This window comes from Myotis brandtii, unplaced genomic scaffold, assembly GCF_000412655.1.
Source record: "Myotis brandtii unplaced genomic scaffold, ASM41265v1 scaffold83, whole genome shotgun sequence".
NCBI classification, from domain to species: Eukaryota; Metazoa; Chordata; class Mammalia; order Chiroptera; family Vespertilionidae; genus Myotis; species Myotis brandtii.
Window position 1 is genome coordinate 5,426,831 of NW_005371371.1, and position 17,124 is coordinate 5,443,954.

At 35.7% G+C, this 17,124-nt stretch overlaps 1 protein-coding gene across 1 annotated transcript in view; it reads left to right on the forward strand.

Annotated features, from left to right (window-relative positions):
- Positions 1-10,197, forward strand: part of ARGLU1 (arginine and glutamate rich 1) — a 15,955-nt gene extending 5,758 nt beyond the window's left edge. Inside the window, exon 4 of the mRNA XM_014531951.1 lies at positions 9,364-10,197. Within this exon, the coding sequence (XP_014387437.1) occupies positions 9,364-9,528 (165 nt within the window). The 3' untranslated portion in view covers positions 9,529-10,197. The remainder of the gene's footprint in view (positions 1-9,363) is intronic.
- Positions 10,198-17,124: the final 6,927 nt, after the last annotated feature.

A 17,124-nucleotide genomic window follows, 5' to 3' on the forward strand; every position in this document is an offset into this window, starting at 1 on the left:
TCTCACAATCCGGGACTGCTGGCTCCTAACCACTCACCTGCCTGCCTGCCTACCTGATTGCCCCTAACCACTCTGCCTGCTGGCCTGCTCGCCCCCAACTGGCCCCCTGCTGGTCTGCTTACCCCCAACGGCCCCACCCCCATCAGCCTGATTACCCATAACTGCCGTCCCATCCTGGCCTGATCACCCACAACTGCCCTCCTCTCTTGGCCTCTAACTGCCTCTACCTTGGCCCCGCCACCATGGCTTTGTCCAGAAGAATGTCTGGAAGGTCTCCCAGTCTAATTAGCATATTACCCTTTTATTAGTATAGATTAGTTCTCAGGGTCATTTTAAGGTATTTGAGGCAAGAGTGGAATAGTTGACTAGAATTTAGCTACTGTGTTCCACAGTAATCTATTTGGGGACCATCCAGATATTCTAATTAATCTGAAGAAAATTCCGAAATTTGCAGTTGTTTAAAACCAGTTTCCTGGAGAAAATTGTACTACCTTCATTCCCAATTTTTTTTATTTTTTATTCTACCCTCATTCACACTTCTGTGCCTGAAATAATGAAAACAGTCTTAAAAGTATTTAAACCAACTAATAAGCAACATTTCACTTTGCATTAGTTGCCTTGTTACCGATTGCTAGACATAATAGATGGATCATATATATTCATATATATATATGATAAGTGTACCAGATTAGTAACTTCTTTTTCCTATTCCAAGTTTATAATCTAATAAGTATGGAGAATCAATTAATTATAATATGATACAGAGATGGAAAAGGTGACATAAAGCAATTTTTAAATTTTAAAGAAGCCAACATAAGGATATTGAGGTAATTTTTTTCCACTTATTTATGCATTCATTGGTTGATTCTTGTATGTGTCCTGACCGGGGATCAAACCCCCAACCTTTACATATCGGGACAACGTTCTAGCCAACTGAGCTATCTGGCGAGGATGAAATAATTTTTTAAAAATAGAAAAAAAATTGATGAAAAAGAATGCTAGAATTAAAAGTCTGTGGACATAAATATTCCAAAAACCAAAGGATAATCAGACATTTCTGTATAGGGGAAAAAAGCCTTTTCATCATGAACGTGGCATATGGGTGATTCTACTTCCAAGTAAAAATATAAGTCAGAGATGGAAGGGATTTTACTTTAGGATGAATGAGGGATTAGTGCTGTTTAGTACCCAGAATGAAGACATGGCTCAAAAGAGACTCTTGGTTCTAGATGTCTAAAAAAGTTTTGTCTATTTAGAAATGTGTTGAAAATCATACAGCCATAGGAAGACATTTGCAGCTAAGTCATACTGCTGACTGGAGGGGGAAAAGCAAGTTGCAAGCTCTAGTTAAGTGGTTTAGAAAAAACAAATTCTGTGACTGTTTATAAGGGCACTGAAAAAGATCTGGGATGGTATTAGTAATTAACAGTGGATCTCATTGAAGGTGGAAGTGAAAGAGAACCATAGAAAATGTATCCATAGTTGATAAGAATATAAAAAAGTTAGAATCTTGGGGGTAGTTGGTTCTAAAGCAGGGGTGAGGAACATCCAGCCCACAGGCCATATAAGGCCTGCAAAATCATTTGGTCTGGCCTTGCCAAGGCATTAAGGGTTAAGTTAATTAAATGTTTGGCCAAATATAGCAGGCTAGTTTTTAAGTTGATAATTTTGTATGGCCCGCAAATGATGTTAATAGATATCCAAATAGCCCTTGGCAGAGAAAAGGTTCTCCACTCTTGTTTTGGAGCATGGTTTTTTAAAAAAGATATTGTGCCCTGTATAAGAGCCAATGCTGGAAATACCTTAAGCAACTTAGTGAGCACAGTATAATGAATTCTTAGTTAATATCACTGTCCTGGTTTTTTTGAAAGCCAGAATGGAAGGGGAAGACTTAATTCTGCTTTTTCAGTAAAAAGACTTTAAAATCTGCTTAAGTAGAAAAAGCAATACAATGGATTGGAGAAGGAGTCACTATAAGATACATCGCTACTTATCAATAAGTAGCGGGTGGGGAAAAAGTAGGTTTATAGTTCATGTAAAAATACAATAATAATACAAGAATAAACTTGTGTACTCACTACTATAAACATACTTTTAAAAAAATGTTTTTATTGTTTAAAGTATTACATGTCTCATTTTTTCCCCCAGTTGACCCCACCACCACCACCACTCCCACCCCAGAGGGCAAGCCCCACCACCACACTGTCTGTGTCAATTGGTTATGCTAATATGCATGCATACAAGTTCTTTGGTTGATCTCTAACCCCCACCCCCACCCTCCCCTGCACCTTATCTCTGGATCTATTTTTTTTTCATCAGTTTATGTTGATCATTATTATCCCACATCTGAGTGAGATCATGTGATATTTATCTTTCTCCAACTGGCTTATTTCACTTAGCATAATGTTCTCCAGTACCATCCACGCTGTTGCAAATGTTAAAAGTTCCTTCTCTTTTATATCAGCGTAGTATTCCATTGTGTAGACATACCAATTTTTTAATCCACTCATCTGCTGATGGGCACTTAGGCTGTTTCCAAATCTTAGCTATTGTAAATTGTGCTGCTATGAACATAGGGCTGCATATATCCTTTCTGATTGTTGTTTCTGGTTTCTTGGGGTATATTCTAGAAGTGGGATTACTGGGTCAAACGGGAGTTCCATTTTTACCTTTTTGAGGAAACTTCATACTGTTTTCCACAATGGCTGCACCAAGTATGCAGTCCCACCAGCAGTGCACGAGGGTTCCTTTTTCTCCACATGCTCGCCAGCACTTGTCCTTGTTGATTTGTTGAAGATAGCTATTCTGACAGGTGTGAGATGGTACCTCATCGTTGTTTTGATTTGCATCTCTCGGATGATTAGTGACTTTGAGCATGTTTTCATATGTCTTTCATCCTTCTGTATGTCCTCTTTCGAAAAGTGTCTATTTAGGTCCTTTGCCCATTTTTTTATTGGAATGTTTATCTTCCTTTTGTTAAGTTGTATGTGTTCCCTGTAAATTTTGGAGATTAAGCCCTTATCTGAAATAGCATTGGCAAATATGTCTCCCAAGCAGTGGGCTTTCTTGTTTTGTTGATGGTTTCTTTTGCTGTGCAGAAGCTTTTTATTTTGATGTAGTTCCATTTGTTTATTTTCTCCTTAGTTTCCATTGTCCTACAAGCTATATCGGTAAAGATATTGCTACGACATATGTCTGATATTTTGTTGCCTATGGAGTCTTCTAAGATTTTTTTGGTTTCTCGTCTTACGTTTAAGTGATTTAACCACTTAGGGTTTGTTTTTGTGTATGGTGTAAGTTGCTGATCTAGTTTCTTTTTTTTTGCATGTATCTGACCAAATTTCCCAGCACCATTTATTAAAGAGACTGTCTTGACTCCATTGTATGCTCTTGCCTCCTTTGTCAAGTATTAATTGAGCATAATGGCTTGGGTTAAACCTACTTTTGTACCACCCTGTATGTGATAATGTTTCTTAGTGATTACATGTAAGGAGAAAATCTCAGTGCAGTTAGGAGGAAGTAAGAAAGTGTGCATCTTAATTTGAGCTTTGAAGGTTGAACTTTGAAAGGTAAATACAGTATGGTTTGTAAGGCATGGATATTTCTAGAAGAGAGGGACTCTATAATTGCTATTTAAAACATTGATTGAAACAGAATTTCCATCAAGTAGAATAGAATTTCTCTTAGGACATAAGAGATTGGATAGGGTAGTGAGTTCTTTGTGGGTGGCCTGGAATGCCAGATTGTGACTTCTAGAGCAAAGCTTCTTAACTTAGTGTGCCCTGCCAAGATTTTGATTCCTTCTAACTCTGGGTTGGGTGTCTGGGTGCCTAGGTGTCTAGGGACAGTTTGGCCTCTTGATTTTCATCTAGTAGCCTTTTTGTTTACCCTCATGAACCTTATTTTCTGTGTGTCTGGGAAAAGATGAGCAAATACATTACAGAGCAGTATTGCTCAAGTGGTGGTAATTGTTCAGTTATTTTTTGTATTGTAATTTCAATATGCCTTAGAGTCCTACTTTTGCATAATACTGTTAAGACAAATAATAGAAAAATAAATTTTTTTAAAGCTTCTAAAACACTTTTATACCTGTGGATCTATTAGTTTGCAGACTGCCACTGGTCCATGGGCCTTGAGCACTAGTGGTTCTAGAATATTTGTGTTTGACACTATTCTGACTTCATGTTATCAATAAAACTTCAGTGAAAAGGTATCTTTTGGAAAAAGAAGTTTGAATTTGAGAAATTTTGGTAAGAATTTAGGCATAATTAACTAATTTACTTCTTGTGTTCAGTAAATTTGAAAGCATAAGAAATTATTATTGATGTTGGAGAAACTTTTATTTGGTTCTATATGCTTTCAAGGAAAGTAGAATATCGTTTGTGTAGGAGGACACAAAAAAATGTTATTGTAGCCCGGCTGGTGTGGCTCAATGGTTGAATCTTGACCTATGAACCAGGTCACTGTTCCTCACTGTCCATTTCCTGGGTCAGGGTACATGCTGGGCTAGACCCCCGGTGGGAGTGTACAGGGGGCAGCCAGTTGGTGATTCTCGCTCATCATTGATGTTTCTATCCCTTCCTTCCTTTCTGAAATCAATAAAAATGTATTTTTTAAATGTTATTGTATAAAGATGCAAGACACATACTGAGATTTCTACTTTTGTTGTCCTTTCATCTTCCTATTGAAAGCCCCATTAAAATAATAAATATTTAAGGAAAGAAGGGAAATATGATAATGTTGTTGGCAGCATGGGACTTTAGGTCAGTAGTGCTAGTTTATCTTGTTGAACCAATAGTTTTGAGTTATTTCTTAGTGGCATGATTCCTAAATAATATTTTTTTGTTTTTTTCCATCATTCCTATAACATATAAAATATTTCTGTCTGTATTTTTTAAATTTAATACATGTTTTAGGTGGAGAGTAGTAGATTTCAGTATTCTTATTTGTTAGAGACTGCTGCAAAGGATTACCTTAATCTAAAACTAGACAGTATAAGAAGAACGCTTCCGATAATTTTTTAAATGGCAGTAAGACCTCTAGGTAAAGGAAGTTGGAACAGAAGATACTGAGAGGGATAAATAGGCCTTCTATAATGGTATGTTTTGCTTTTGTGTATTTCATCTCGCCAATTTTTGGAGTGAGGTATAGAATTGAAAGCCATCTTTGTGAGACATAACAGGGCCCTGGGTGTAATGACTCTAATATTATGGGTGTTAGCTTTCTCTTTGGCCTCCATGATGCGTAACATGTAATTCTTATAGGAGAGCTTAGTATTGTTCATACTTACACACATGCACATACCTTCCTCCCTCCATCATTGCGAATAATGCCTTTTGCATAAATTTGAAACAAGAGGGGAAGGAACAATGTATATTCTCTAGCAAATGGAGTCATCAGGAACGATACAGCAAGTCAGGCAGTTACTGCAGAGAGAGGGTAGGGTTTAGAAGAGTATCAAACAAATAAGGTATAGGGTCGGACCATACAAATGGATGGGCAGGAAACCGGTTTTTCATCACTTGAGAGCCACTGTATTAAGATGAGAGATGGCTTTGGTTTTTACTAGACAAGTCTACTTTTTCTTTCTTGTTGTTTGTTTGTTTGTTTGTTTGTTTGTTTTTGCCAAGCTGTGATTGAATAATGTTTAAGCTTATTTTAAAGCTATAATAGAACAAAATACAAATATTTAATGTAAAGACAGGATAGTCACCTGTTTATTTATAAAAGTTATTCCATTATCAAGTACTTACTTGTAAGACACTAAGGGTACCCCTGTTACCTGTGGTAATACAGCTGCTGTACACACATACATACTTTTATTGCCTATATTTGTAGACCTAAGTGAAACTGAAACTTTTTCTTTATCCAATCTAAAAGTAATTTCATTGCAGTAGAATTAGTATTGTTTGTCTATAAAAGAAATTACTTTTAAAATCTTGTTTGTTTTTAATTTTTTGATTAGGTAATGTGATTGTATGATTCAAAAATTTGTTTTAGAAAAATAAGCAGTGAAATCTTCTACCTTTTTCCCCTGTCCATCCACTAACCATTCCCATTTCCAAAAGGCATATTCAATTATGTTTTTGTTTTTCCAGAGTTTATAATGCATTGTTAGGCAGATACAAATAGCATACATTTTTATTTTCCCCTTTTTGCACAAAAGTAACATATGATACATAGTATTTGGTACTTTGCTTTTCTCACTTAATAGTGTAACTTGGAGATTTTTTCTATTTTAGTATATAGGGGACACCTTTTCTAAAAAAACTTCACGATGTTTTGTTTTATAGATCTGTAATTTATTGATAGTTCCGTATTGGTGAATATTTGGGTTTTTCAGTCTTTTACAAACTATGTTTGCAATAAATAACTTTGTATAATTTTGCATATGTGCAAGTTCACTTATGGAATAAAATTCCAGAAAATTAAATAGCTGGGTAAAAGTACTATGAAGATGCAATTTTAGTAGATTACTGCCAATATACTCTTCATAAGCTAGCACTTGATACTATACTTTGGAATTTCTATCAATGTGACAGGGTAAAAAATGCTATTTGTAAATAGATTTATGTCTTGAGGTTGTGATGTTCAAACCCTTCACTCCCCAAGGTTATAATCTACTTTCCTCGGGGCTGAATTAGAACCTTAGGGAAAAGTGAGTCTGGGTGTTGGTGAGGGTTTCCCAAGGATACGCGCACACACTAAGAATCTTTACTTTGATTCAGTTGCACATGCCAGCTCTTACCTCCAAATGTGTGATGATTTATTAAAACTGTGGGTAAAGTAATTGGCATATGATTTTACTAAAGATGGTCAGTAGCAGATAATTTTTTATTGTAATTACCAGTGAAAGTCTAAGCAAGAGAGTGGTGATTTGAAGTGGATTTTGGTGTACAGACTGGATTTCAATAGGAGGAAAAGTGGCATGAGCAAAGGAGGAGGAGGGGAAGCAAGATAGAAAGGACAATTTAAGAGAGAACAGTAGAAACAGTTGGGGCCGTATAAAAGGAAGTCCTAGGTAGTATGCTAATTTAGGAAATTAGCTATATTCTGTGCACATTGAAAATCATTGGAAGTTTGAGGGCAGGAGAGAGCAATGCTTAAGAAGGTTGAGACTTGCAGCATTGTGTAGGGTGGATCAAAGGGCAGGGACTAGAAACAGAAACGATTTTAAGTTTGTAAGAGATATGCCCTGAACAGTTATGGCATCGCTGGTGGGTGCTGCAGCGATCCAGCGGGGGCGGTGATGGCCACAGGTGCATTTGTTTTAACTTTTTTTGTATTACCTTTCTATTCTGAGTTCAATAAATAGTTTCATAATTTCAAACTTCAATGTTTCTAATTTACACCTTTCTTTACTATATTTTACGAAAAAGGTAGAAACATTAATACATATATCTTTCTGTTTAATTGCTATTAAAATTTAAAAAAAATTAATTTCCAGGGGGCGCTGAGTAATATTTTTTCTGGAAAGGGGGCAGTAGGCCAAATAAGTTTGGGAACCACTGAGTTACGTAACAATTGGAAATGGGAAAAAAAAACTCTAGGTGAGAGAACATAACTTTATGATTATTTGATGTTGTCAGGAAAAGAGGAAAAAGACAGAAAACTATAGTATGTGGATGGCAGTGGGAAACGTTGAAAGGGCTGGTGTATTTTAGGGTTAGGCTACTGGAATTTAAATCTTGAACATGTTGAAATTTGAAGGTGCCCAGAGCTTTCCCAGGTGGATGTTCATTAGCCAGCTGAAAATATAGCTTAGGAAAAAGATCTGAGAGGAAGAAGATAGATTTCAGTTCTGTGTTGGATTTTCCACCTTATGAGACTATGAAGACCTAGAAATACATGGAAATCTACTTTTCCATCTTGCCTACCCACCAGATTCCCCCTATTATAATTCTGATCTACCTCATCTCTGACCTTACTTGGTCACAGTGGATTTGCCCCCCACTGTCTTACCTTTCACCTTTTAGCCTGTCACCACCACCACTCCCCATCTGAGAGCAAAAAGTAAAATAAACCTCTTTGTGTTAATTATGTATTTAAAAAAATGGGCTTTTTCTTACCCGCAAGATAAAATTTCAACATTTTATCTTGCATTCTGAGTCCATTTCCTATCAGTGGAGATAAACAGGAGACTCAAGTTCAAGGGCAGGAGAATGACTGAAGAGAACGGGCACTAAACTTACTGTTAGTTTTTGACCATGTAAAAAATAATTTCAGTAGAATTAATGGAGATGATGGAAGTAATGACATTTTAATATTTGAGTTTGCGAATAGGTAGGCATTCAAAGGATTCTGTGAATGTTTTAAGATCAAGGTCAGATACAGAAAAAAGGACAACTCATTGATCATTGAGATTAAAAATCCAAGAGTTAGAAAATGTTTTTTCAACTTTGGCACTATTAACATTTGGGGTTAGATAATTCTTTGTTGTGGAGGGCTGTCCCATGCATTACTGTAGGATGTCTAGCAGCATACCTGTCCTCTATCTGCTAGGTGCCAGGAGCCATTTCCCCCATTGTGACAACCAAAATCACCATCACACATTTGCCTGATGTCCCCTGAGAGAGGAGTAAAGTTGCACCTGGTTGTAAATTAATAAGGAAGAAGGCATGGTACCTTTGGGGTGCAAGGAGAGACTTGTTGAGGAAGAAGATCATGTGACTGGCCTGTATTTTTGGCAGAGGGGAAATCTATAGTGAATGCTTAAAGGAAGTGGTTGCTTTGAGACTGAAGGAGTTGAACACACTGCAGGAGTTAATTATACAAGTATCCATTTGAAATTGACAGCATTTTCTAGTCAGCCAGGTTAAAAAAGTTTTAACTTTTTTCTCTCCAAAGAAAGAGGCTTTTACTATTTTTTGGTTGTATATTGACAATGTAATGTAGTCCCAGTGAGGATTTCTCCTATAATTTTTTGTATGGCTTGCTAATTATGTATTTAGCTATCATAGTTGGTAGGTAAAATATTCTGAATAAATCCATACCATGGTTTGTAATTGACAGTCTGTTAATCTAATGGTACTGAAGGTATCTATAAAAATATGTAACAGGACTAAAAGTATACTGACCTCAAGCATGGCTTGTAGAAATTTTCATTTTCAAAATATATAAATGCTTTTTTATAATTTCTTTATATTTTTTCTTTAAAAATTAGAAAATGTAGGAATAATTAATAAATTCGTTTCTAATTCTCAATATTTTTCTTCTCACTGTTTGTGTGATGTTAGGCCAAGTTTTATTAAACATACTATTGTTTGCTTCTATTGATTAAAAATTCTCACCTAATTTCCCAAATACCACGAATGAAAGCCATGAAATTCACAGAATTTTCAACTTTTTACTTCTAACTTTCAGGCTGAAGAACAGTTGAGAATTGTTGAAGAACAAAGAAAGATTCATGAGGAAAGGATGAAACTAGAACAAGAGCGACAACGTCAACAAAAAGAAGAACAAAAAATTATCCTGGGCAAGGGGAAGTCCAGGCCCAAACTGTCCTTCTCCTTAAAAACCCAGGATTAAATTGCAAACTCTGAACTTTTTACAAAGAAAAATGGAAAAACTTTGTATTGTAGCTTCATGTTGAAGTGTTTTTTTTTTGTTTGTTTCATTTTGTTTTTGTTTTTTTAAATTGGAAAATCTGGAAAGTTAGCTTGTTCTAATAGGGGCTATGCTCTGCAGTTCCTTTTCTTCCCCCTTAACTTCTATTAAGTGAAATCCTTATCAGATCATTGTTATCTTCTAGAAAGTGATATATTTTTCACCTGTTTGGATTCTGTGTTAGTGATCTGAAGAAGAGCAGATCACTTTATAAATTGTGGATGGTCTGATAAGGTTTTTACTGACCCACAGACTTCGGAGTTATACTCTGTTTACTACATCATAATGCTGGTTTTGCTGACTTTTTGTTTTTTTATATATTTATAAAAAAAGAAAAAGTTGGTAATTGCATTGGAAGCTCCTGGGGTGTTATGGACCTATGTGGTATATTGTTAAATCAGTGTCCTCATGATACTGTTGCTCTTGATGTTCCTGATACAGGTAAGGAAACAGTTGGTCAGCTCTAACACAAAATATATACAGTTCAGTATTGTCTCTGTTCAAATTGTTTTTATTTCACTGACAAAATCAAACCAGCATTCCCCATTGTGTAAATAAATGATTTTGCTGAATAAAGTCGTCTTAAATTCATATGTTGAAGCAATTTTTTTTAAAGTTCTGTTAAGTCTTAAAGAGGGTGGTTTACTTTTTGATGGTCAGCAATTTAGAAATCCTAGAACTATGCTACATTTCTTCTCATACTTTTAACATAGGATTTATATGTATATTAAATATACTCATGGATTAGTATTTAATGGCTATTTTTACAAATATTTATGCTGATACAGCAATTATGACATCAGTATTACCTTTAAGAAGTACTAAGCACTCAGAAAAAGATTTAAATTCTCAATCCTGTACCTCTATTTTAGGATATAAATATCACCTCAATAAATTGTACTTAATGAAAACTAAAGAAAAATGCTTCTCAAATTTATAGATCTTAGATTATTTTCAAAGTGGGCCATCAGAAAGAACTTAGCTTTGTACTTTCACAAAAGGCTAAGGCAGTCAAATCATCTGCAATGTAGGGTACTTGCACGTTTATTTTGGGGACAAACACATTCAAACTTATTTCAAGTTTTTATTTTGTTTTTGCATGTGATGTGGATGACTCTTACAGAGTACAGTCTGCCTCATTTATCTTTACATATGTTCTTTTAAGTGTACTGGTATTAAAACATTTATTAAAGAAAAGGATATGAATATAAAAATGTTACCTGAGATGCATAAACATGTCATCAAAGTAGAGTAAATGTTCTCCAATATTTTGAGACAGTTTGATCAGTCCTTAAAAGTGAAAACATAAGTTAATGAAATGACTAAGTGGTAGATTACTTTGTGTGTGCATGCTAAGAAAAATGCTGTTGCTTTAGTTTGAGCTCTATAAGTCTAATTGTGGTACGGAACAATAAAATCAGTTTACACATCTTTAAAGATAGAATTTTAAATAGGCATGAACTGTAGTGAGAACTGACTTAATAAACATGATACTTATTCTAAACCATTCACTTTATTTAAAGTATATAGGTTGCTTACAAGTTATTTTTCAACTTCTAAATATAGGTTAACTAATTTCATGATTCTTACACTGTTTTTGTTTTTTTTTTGTACAGATCCATTGCTCCTAAGTTGTGTATTCAAGTTTTGGGAAATGTTTATTGAAAAATTGTTTTGCTATACAAGTGTTTTAAACATTGTATCTAAGTAACCCAGACTAAAAATATTTGACATTAGCTTACACGTGCCTTTAATTTTTAAAAAATATCTTACTGCCACATCTGGTGTGAAATCACATTGCAGTAAGTTGGTAATAACATACTGCAGTATCTGCTTGCTGTTGGAGACTCAAATCAGATATTGAGATTGTTCCTGTGCCAGGCTATAGGAAAGAGGATGTAATTGTTAATAAAATACACCTGATTTCTTCTGTGCTGCAACAATGTGTAGTAATTTGTTTTCACTGCCTTTGTGTATCTATTATAAAAGTTCAGAGTCTCAGTCTATTAGTAGTTTGGATGTTCCCTAATTTATTAAATATGCCTTTATTTACAATTTTGTTTTTTAGGTTATTTCTTAGTGCATTATAGAATTAACTAATGACTTTTTATTACAGTATTTAAAATAAATGGTTATTGCCATTTATATTGAGTTTGCAGAATTAACTCATTTGTATAAACTAAACCTTTAAATTAGTTTGGTGTGAGGACTGGTTAATGTTTGCAAAGAGGGGAAAGGGTTTATATTTAAAGATTTACTGCTTCAGTTTTCCTTATAAAGATGTAGCCATTTAGGCCATTTCTGTCCTCAGTTTAATATTGAGTTATTTACTTGTGCTAATATATGCACAAAGCCTTTTTTGTATGGCCACCAGCAACTTAAGAATTTTCAGTGGTTTTGTACGTGTTTATTTTATGAAGTAAAATAACATAGAATCTTGGCTAATTGAACTCTATATATCATTTGAAATGCTTCATTTTATAGTAAGGATCCTCCATTTGTCACTTAAAATTTCTCCAAAGCTTTACTATTAACTAGAGCTTCTGTTTTTAGTTCTCAATTTTCTCTTTGTTTATACCCAGAACCGTTTGTTTTATATTACTGGCCATGAGAAATTTTGAAGATGGGCTATCTTAATTTTTGAGACCTGTCACTCCCTCCAGTATTCTATGTAAATATATATATATATTACTTCAGAGAGGCAGGGGGAGAGAGAAAAACATCAATGATGAGAGAGAATCATTGATTGGCTGCCTTCTGCAGGCCCCACACTGGGGATCAAGTCAGCAACCCGGGCATGTGCCCTTGATGAATCGAACCTGGGACCCTTCAGTCCACAAGCCAACACTCAACCATTGAGCCAAACCAGCTAGAGCCCTCCAGTATTCTTTTTAAAGAGCACTATTTTTTTTTAAAGTATTTTATTGATGTTTTTTACAGAGAGGAAGGGAGAGAGAGAGAGAGAGTTAGAAACATCGATGAGAGAGAAACATCGATCAGCTGCCTCCTGCACACCTCCTACTGGGGATGTGCCCACAACCAAGGTACATGCCCTTGACCGGAATCGAACCTGGGACCCTTCAGTCCGCAGGCCGACGCTCTATCCACTGAGCAAACCGGTTATGGCCCCTCCAGTATTCTTATGAACACTCAATTATCACAGTGTTACTAACTAGTGAAAGGACCTAAGAGGACCACTGAAGGTAAAAGAATTAAGGGCCTCAACCTAGAAATCAGGAATGTGTGTTGAAAGCCCAAGCAGTAGACCTAATTTTTTCATTTGTTGAATTGCCACTAATGGTGGTCTTGATTCCTTTGCTATTAACTTCGTTATTCATGTTGTTTACTCATTTTTAAAAAACACACACAACTGAGATAATTGTCCATAATCTTGGAGTAGTTATTACACTGCACTATACATTTTGTAGCAGATTTGCCATTGATTTTCAGATTATTAGATCTCATTGCCTGATTTTATATATTTAGTATCTGTAGTTACTAAAATAACTTGATTTGCAGCTGGGAAACACTGGAATGGGATACAGAGGACCCACTATCAAAATTGTGTGTGTGATTGAACATCATTAGAAGTCTTGGAAAGGTGGTTCTTTTCCTGGGTCTTCAATGGTTGATTAGGCAGCAGTTGCCAAACATTCGGACCTCAGGGACCAATGGTCGGCTATCGCTGGACTAGAGGATGTTCAAATGGTTGTATGGTTGCCAAACATTCGGACCTCAGGGACCAATGGTCCGAGGACCACTGGTTGGCTATCGCTGGACTAGAGGATGTTCAAATGGTTGTATTTTTTATACATATTTTAGTCTTTCTATACCTGAAAGCCAGTAAGTTGAAAATTACTTCACTGGCCCAGCAGTTTCACTATCAGGCAAGAGTGAGCCTGTGTGTTTAATAGTGTCAGTATATTTTCTATTGTTACTGACTAAACATGACTTTATTTACATCAGAATAAAATGGGTTTGTACTTTGTATACATTTGGATAATGATTGCTTCCTTCACTTTAAAGGTTTTCACTATGGATCAAATAAATGACAAAGAATTAAAGGAATATATAATTGCAGCCATTTCTAAACGCTGTTAAATGTCTTACTATAAAGTGGGTTAAAGAGGGAGCAAAAATGATTTTATCAACCCATTTTAGGAGACCTTTTATCAAATGACTGCTGTCAGTAATATCCCTTATATGTTTAGGGCAGAATTTAACTTTATAATCTGCAGTATATATATCAGTCCATAAAGTGGGAATGCTACTTAAGAGAATTTAAATTATTACAATCAGAACTGCACAGCTAGATATTATCTGTGAGTGTATCTTCACCAAACTACCAATTCCACTCGGAATAGTGACTGGTTGGTCCTCTTAACCTGTTCTTCATTTGCAAATAGGGAAATGAGGTTTCTTTCAGGCCAGGTGCATAAGATAGTTGGAGCCATAACCGTATTCTTTCCACTTGTGCTGCCTTTTTTTGCATTAATGTAAAAGCAATGGTAGATTGAGCTAGAGATTTAGATGACTACTATAGAGGAAAATGGTATTTTGGTTTCATAAGGAATATGTTGTATGGTCTATAATGTATGATTTGTCACTAAATTTCCCAATGGGAAAATTTTTCTTTTGACCAAGAACCCACTGTAATTAATACTTTTCTACCAAACTCATACATAAGTAGATTTAAGAAGCTTTAATGTGTGATCTGAATTTTAGGAGCTTTATTGATGGGGCAGGAGTGTATGACAAAGTTGATCTAAGGAAGGGTTTTATTTTCTACTTGTTTCAAAGTTTTCCCCAGTAAATTGAGCATTTGCATAAGAGTTCTAAAAACTTAAGTGACTTGTATGAAATAAATTGCAAGCAATGCCAGGAAACAAAGGTACAGTTTTAGTAGAAATATAGAGCTCCATAGAAAGTTCATGGCTTGGACAACATTTAAGTACATAAAGTTTCAGTAATTTTTTCAGTAATGTTAAATTTAGATAAGGGTTTTTTCGTTGTTTTTACAGAAGTTATGTTAAAGATGTCTTGAAGTACTTATTAGAATTGATAGGTTACCATGCAAGGAATATATAAGAAACTTAAGTTCTAAAGATAAATGCATGCTCAGGAATTCAAAGGGGGCAGAAACATAACTAGTAAGAATTTACTTGGGCAAAATTGATTGCCCTCTTGTTTTTTTAAACTTGCATTAAGCATTTGCCACCTCATTTGACATTCAAATTTATATCTATTTTTGTAATTGACTAAATTCCATTTTTTTAAATTTGATATTTAGAAATTTCTTCCTTAACTCTAGAAATAGTTTAAAGTAACTTTTTATGCTAAAATAAAATTTATTTTTGATGGGTTAATTATGTGCTGGTAAATTAGATTTTCAAAAAATACCATGTTTCTCCAAGAATTTAATTGTAAAATGAAGTCCTTTAAATGCAAAGAAGTATTAAATAACTGATGTGATTGGTTCTTCTTCGGTTCCCATACTTAAAAATTCAGCTTTGTCTTTTGTACATACGACTTTTTTTTTTTTGTCTGGCATGACATATGATTTGAGGTGATGCTTTAATTGCTGAAATTACTGTCTAAGCAGCAGTGAAACATTAGCATGTTGAAGTTGCTGCTGATGCTTTTCACGTAGTATATATAGCTAATTATTCATATTTACTGAAAGTTGATAAATGTTCACACAATCCAAAGTTATACAACAGGAATCTTGTGTAGGATTTTAATTTTTTGTCAAAAATAGGAAGTGAGTTTATACGTTACATTTATATTTTTCTCAAGGTAAAATGCTGTGGACGTGAGAATATCTGATTTACTAAAAATGGAAGCTATGGTTATTTTCAGACAATGCAAATTTCCTTTATTTCCTCTAGTTAACTTGAAGAGAGGATGTAGGAGCTAAGAGGTCACAACTTAAACTTCACAATGTACGTTTGCTAAATAAAAACGTACTAAAATACTCACTTTTAGTTCTTTTAAAAGATCTTAAAGCTAGTAGCTTTTAAATAAAATTTTAAGAAATTTAAGAACATTTTAAAAGAAATATTTAAGAAATTTAAGAAATATATTTCTTGAATGCTTTAAGCTTATTAAAAACGACTTATTTTTACCCTTGTGAATTTATGAATAATACTGCCTGTCCTTTCCTGTGTTTTTTTAGCCCTTCTGGAAATCTGCTGATTCCCTGGAATCGGTTTTACCGCCTTTCAGTCTTTTAAAAATTATTTCCTTGAGTTGAGGCTTGTTTAAAACTAGCATTGAATATAAAGTTTTCTCGAGTAAAGAAACTTGGAATAATATGTTTTCACAACCTCGCGTATCCTAAATAACGTTTTCGATCTTAAACTAGCCTTTACTATTTTTTTTACATGCCCAGTTGAAATATACATTAATTTATGGCTAATATTTCAAAACAAAACCCGAATACTTAATGCATCATAAAAATCTTCAAACGTTAAAAACAAGGGTGAAAGCAAACTAGTATCTAAACACGATGTTTCTAACATTTTCTGTTTTAAATTTAGCTTTGCGGATAAGTTGGATAAAGAACTACAACTGTAGGAATACTGCTCAGTTCTTTGCATCTGAAACATTAAATTCTGGAGTAAACGCGAGGTTTTTGAAAGCATATTGTGGATATACGGCATAATTTTTTTTTTCCAAACTGAACTGTACATCTGTACTGTGCCTAATTTCCTCCGTGTTCGTCAGCTCTTGGTCATTTAAGAAAGGTTGTCTTTTGGACTTTTTCTGCGCGATTAGATGGAGGGGGAAAGTGGGGGTGGGGGATGTTGTACTGGGTCGGGGTGGGTAGACAATTGTGCTCTCGCACGCAGAGATGTCAAGATGGCCGCTAGTGGGCGCTGTGGGTCCGTGGAAGTAGTCGACAGGGTGGCGCTTGTCCAAGTGGTTCTTTGGAAAAGCACTTCGCCAAGAACCCAAGTGAATTCCTGCCACCTCTCCATTTGGGCGCTATTTGATACCGTCACCCCTAAATTCCCAGCCACCTTGGGGAGGTGTGTGTCCCGGAGGCTAATTAAGGGAAAGTCCCGCGGCCCGCGACACTTCCAACAAGTGCTGCCTTCGATGCTAAGCGAGGCTCGGAGGATGCAGGGCCAGGACGTCCACGCCCTCCATGTCTTCTGCCCCACCGCGCCCGGTCCCTGGGAATCATTTGGCAACTCTAGACCCCATTGGCTTAGTCTGGGCCCCTGCTGACGTTTGGTACCAAAATCAGGTCTGAAACGCATCACTGCGAGGCCTGCTAGAGGAAGGGATGCGCGTGCGGGGTGGAGTCAGACCATACAGAGGGATCACTTCATTTAAAGAAGGAAGACGCACGGGGAAACGCACTGCCTTCGACTCTGGCGGTAAAGTTTCGCCCTCTACGTTGTCCCTCTTTCAAAGTTAGGACACTTGCCAGGCCATGAAGTCGCGACCTGGGAACTGGGACAGGTGACTCCGTGCAGTCCCCGCCCCCCACTCGCCCTGCCCTGCCCGCGT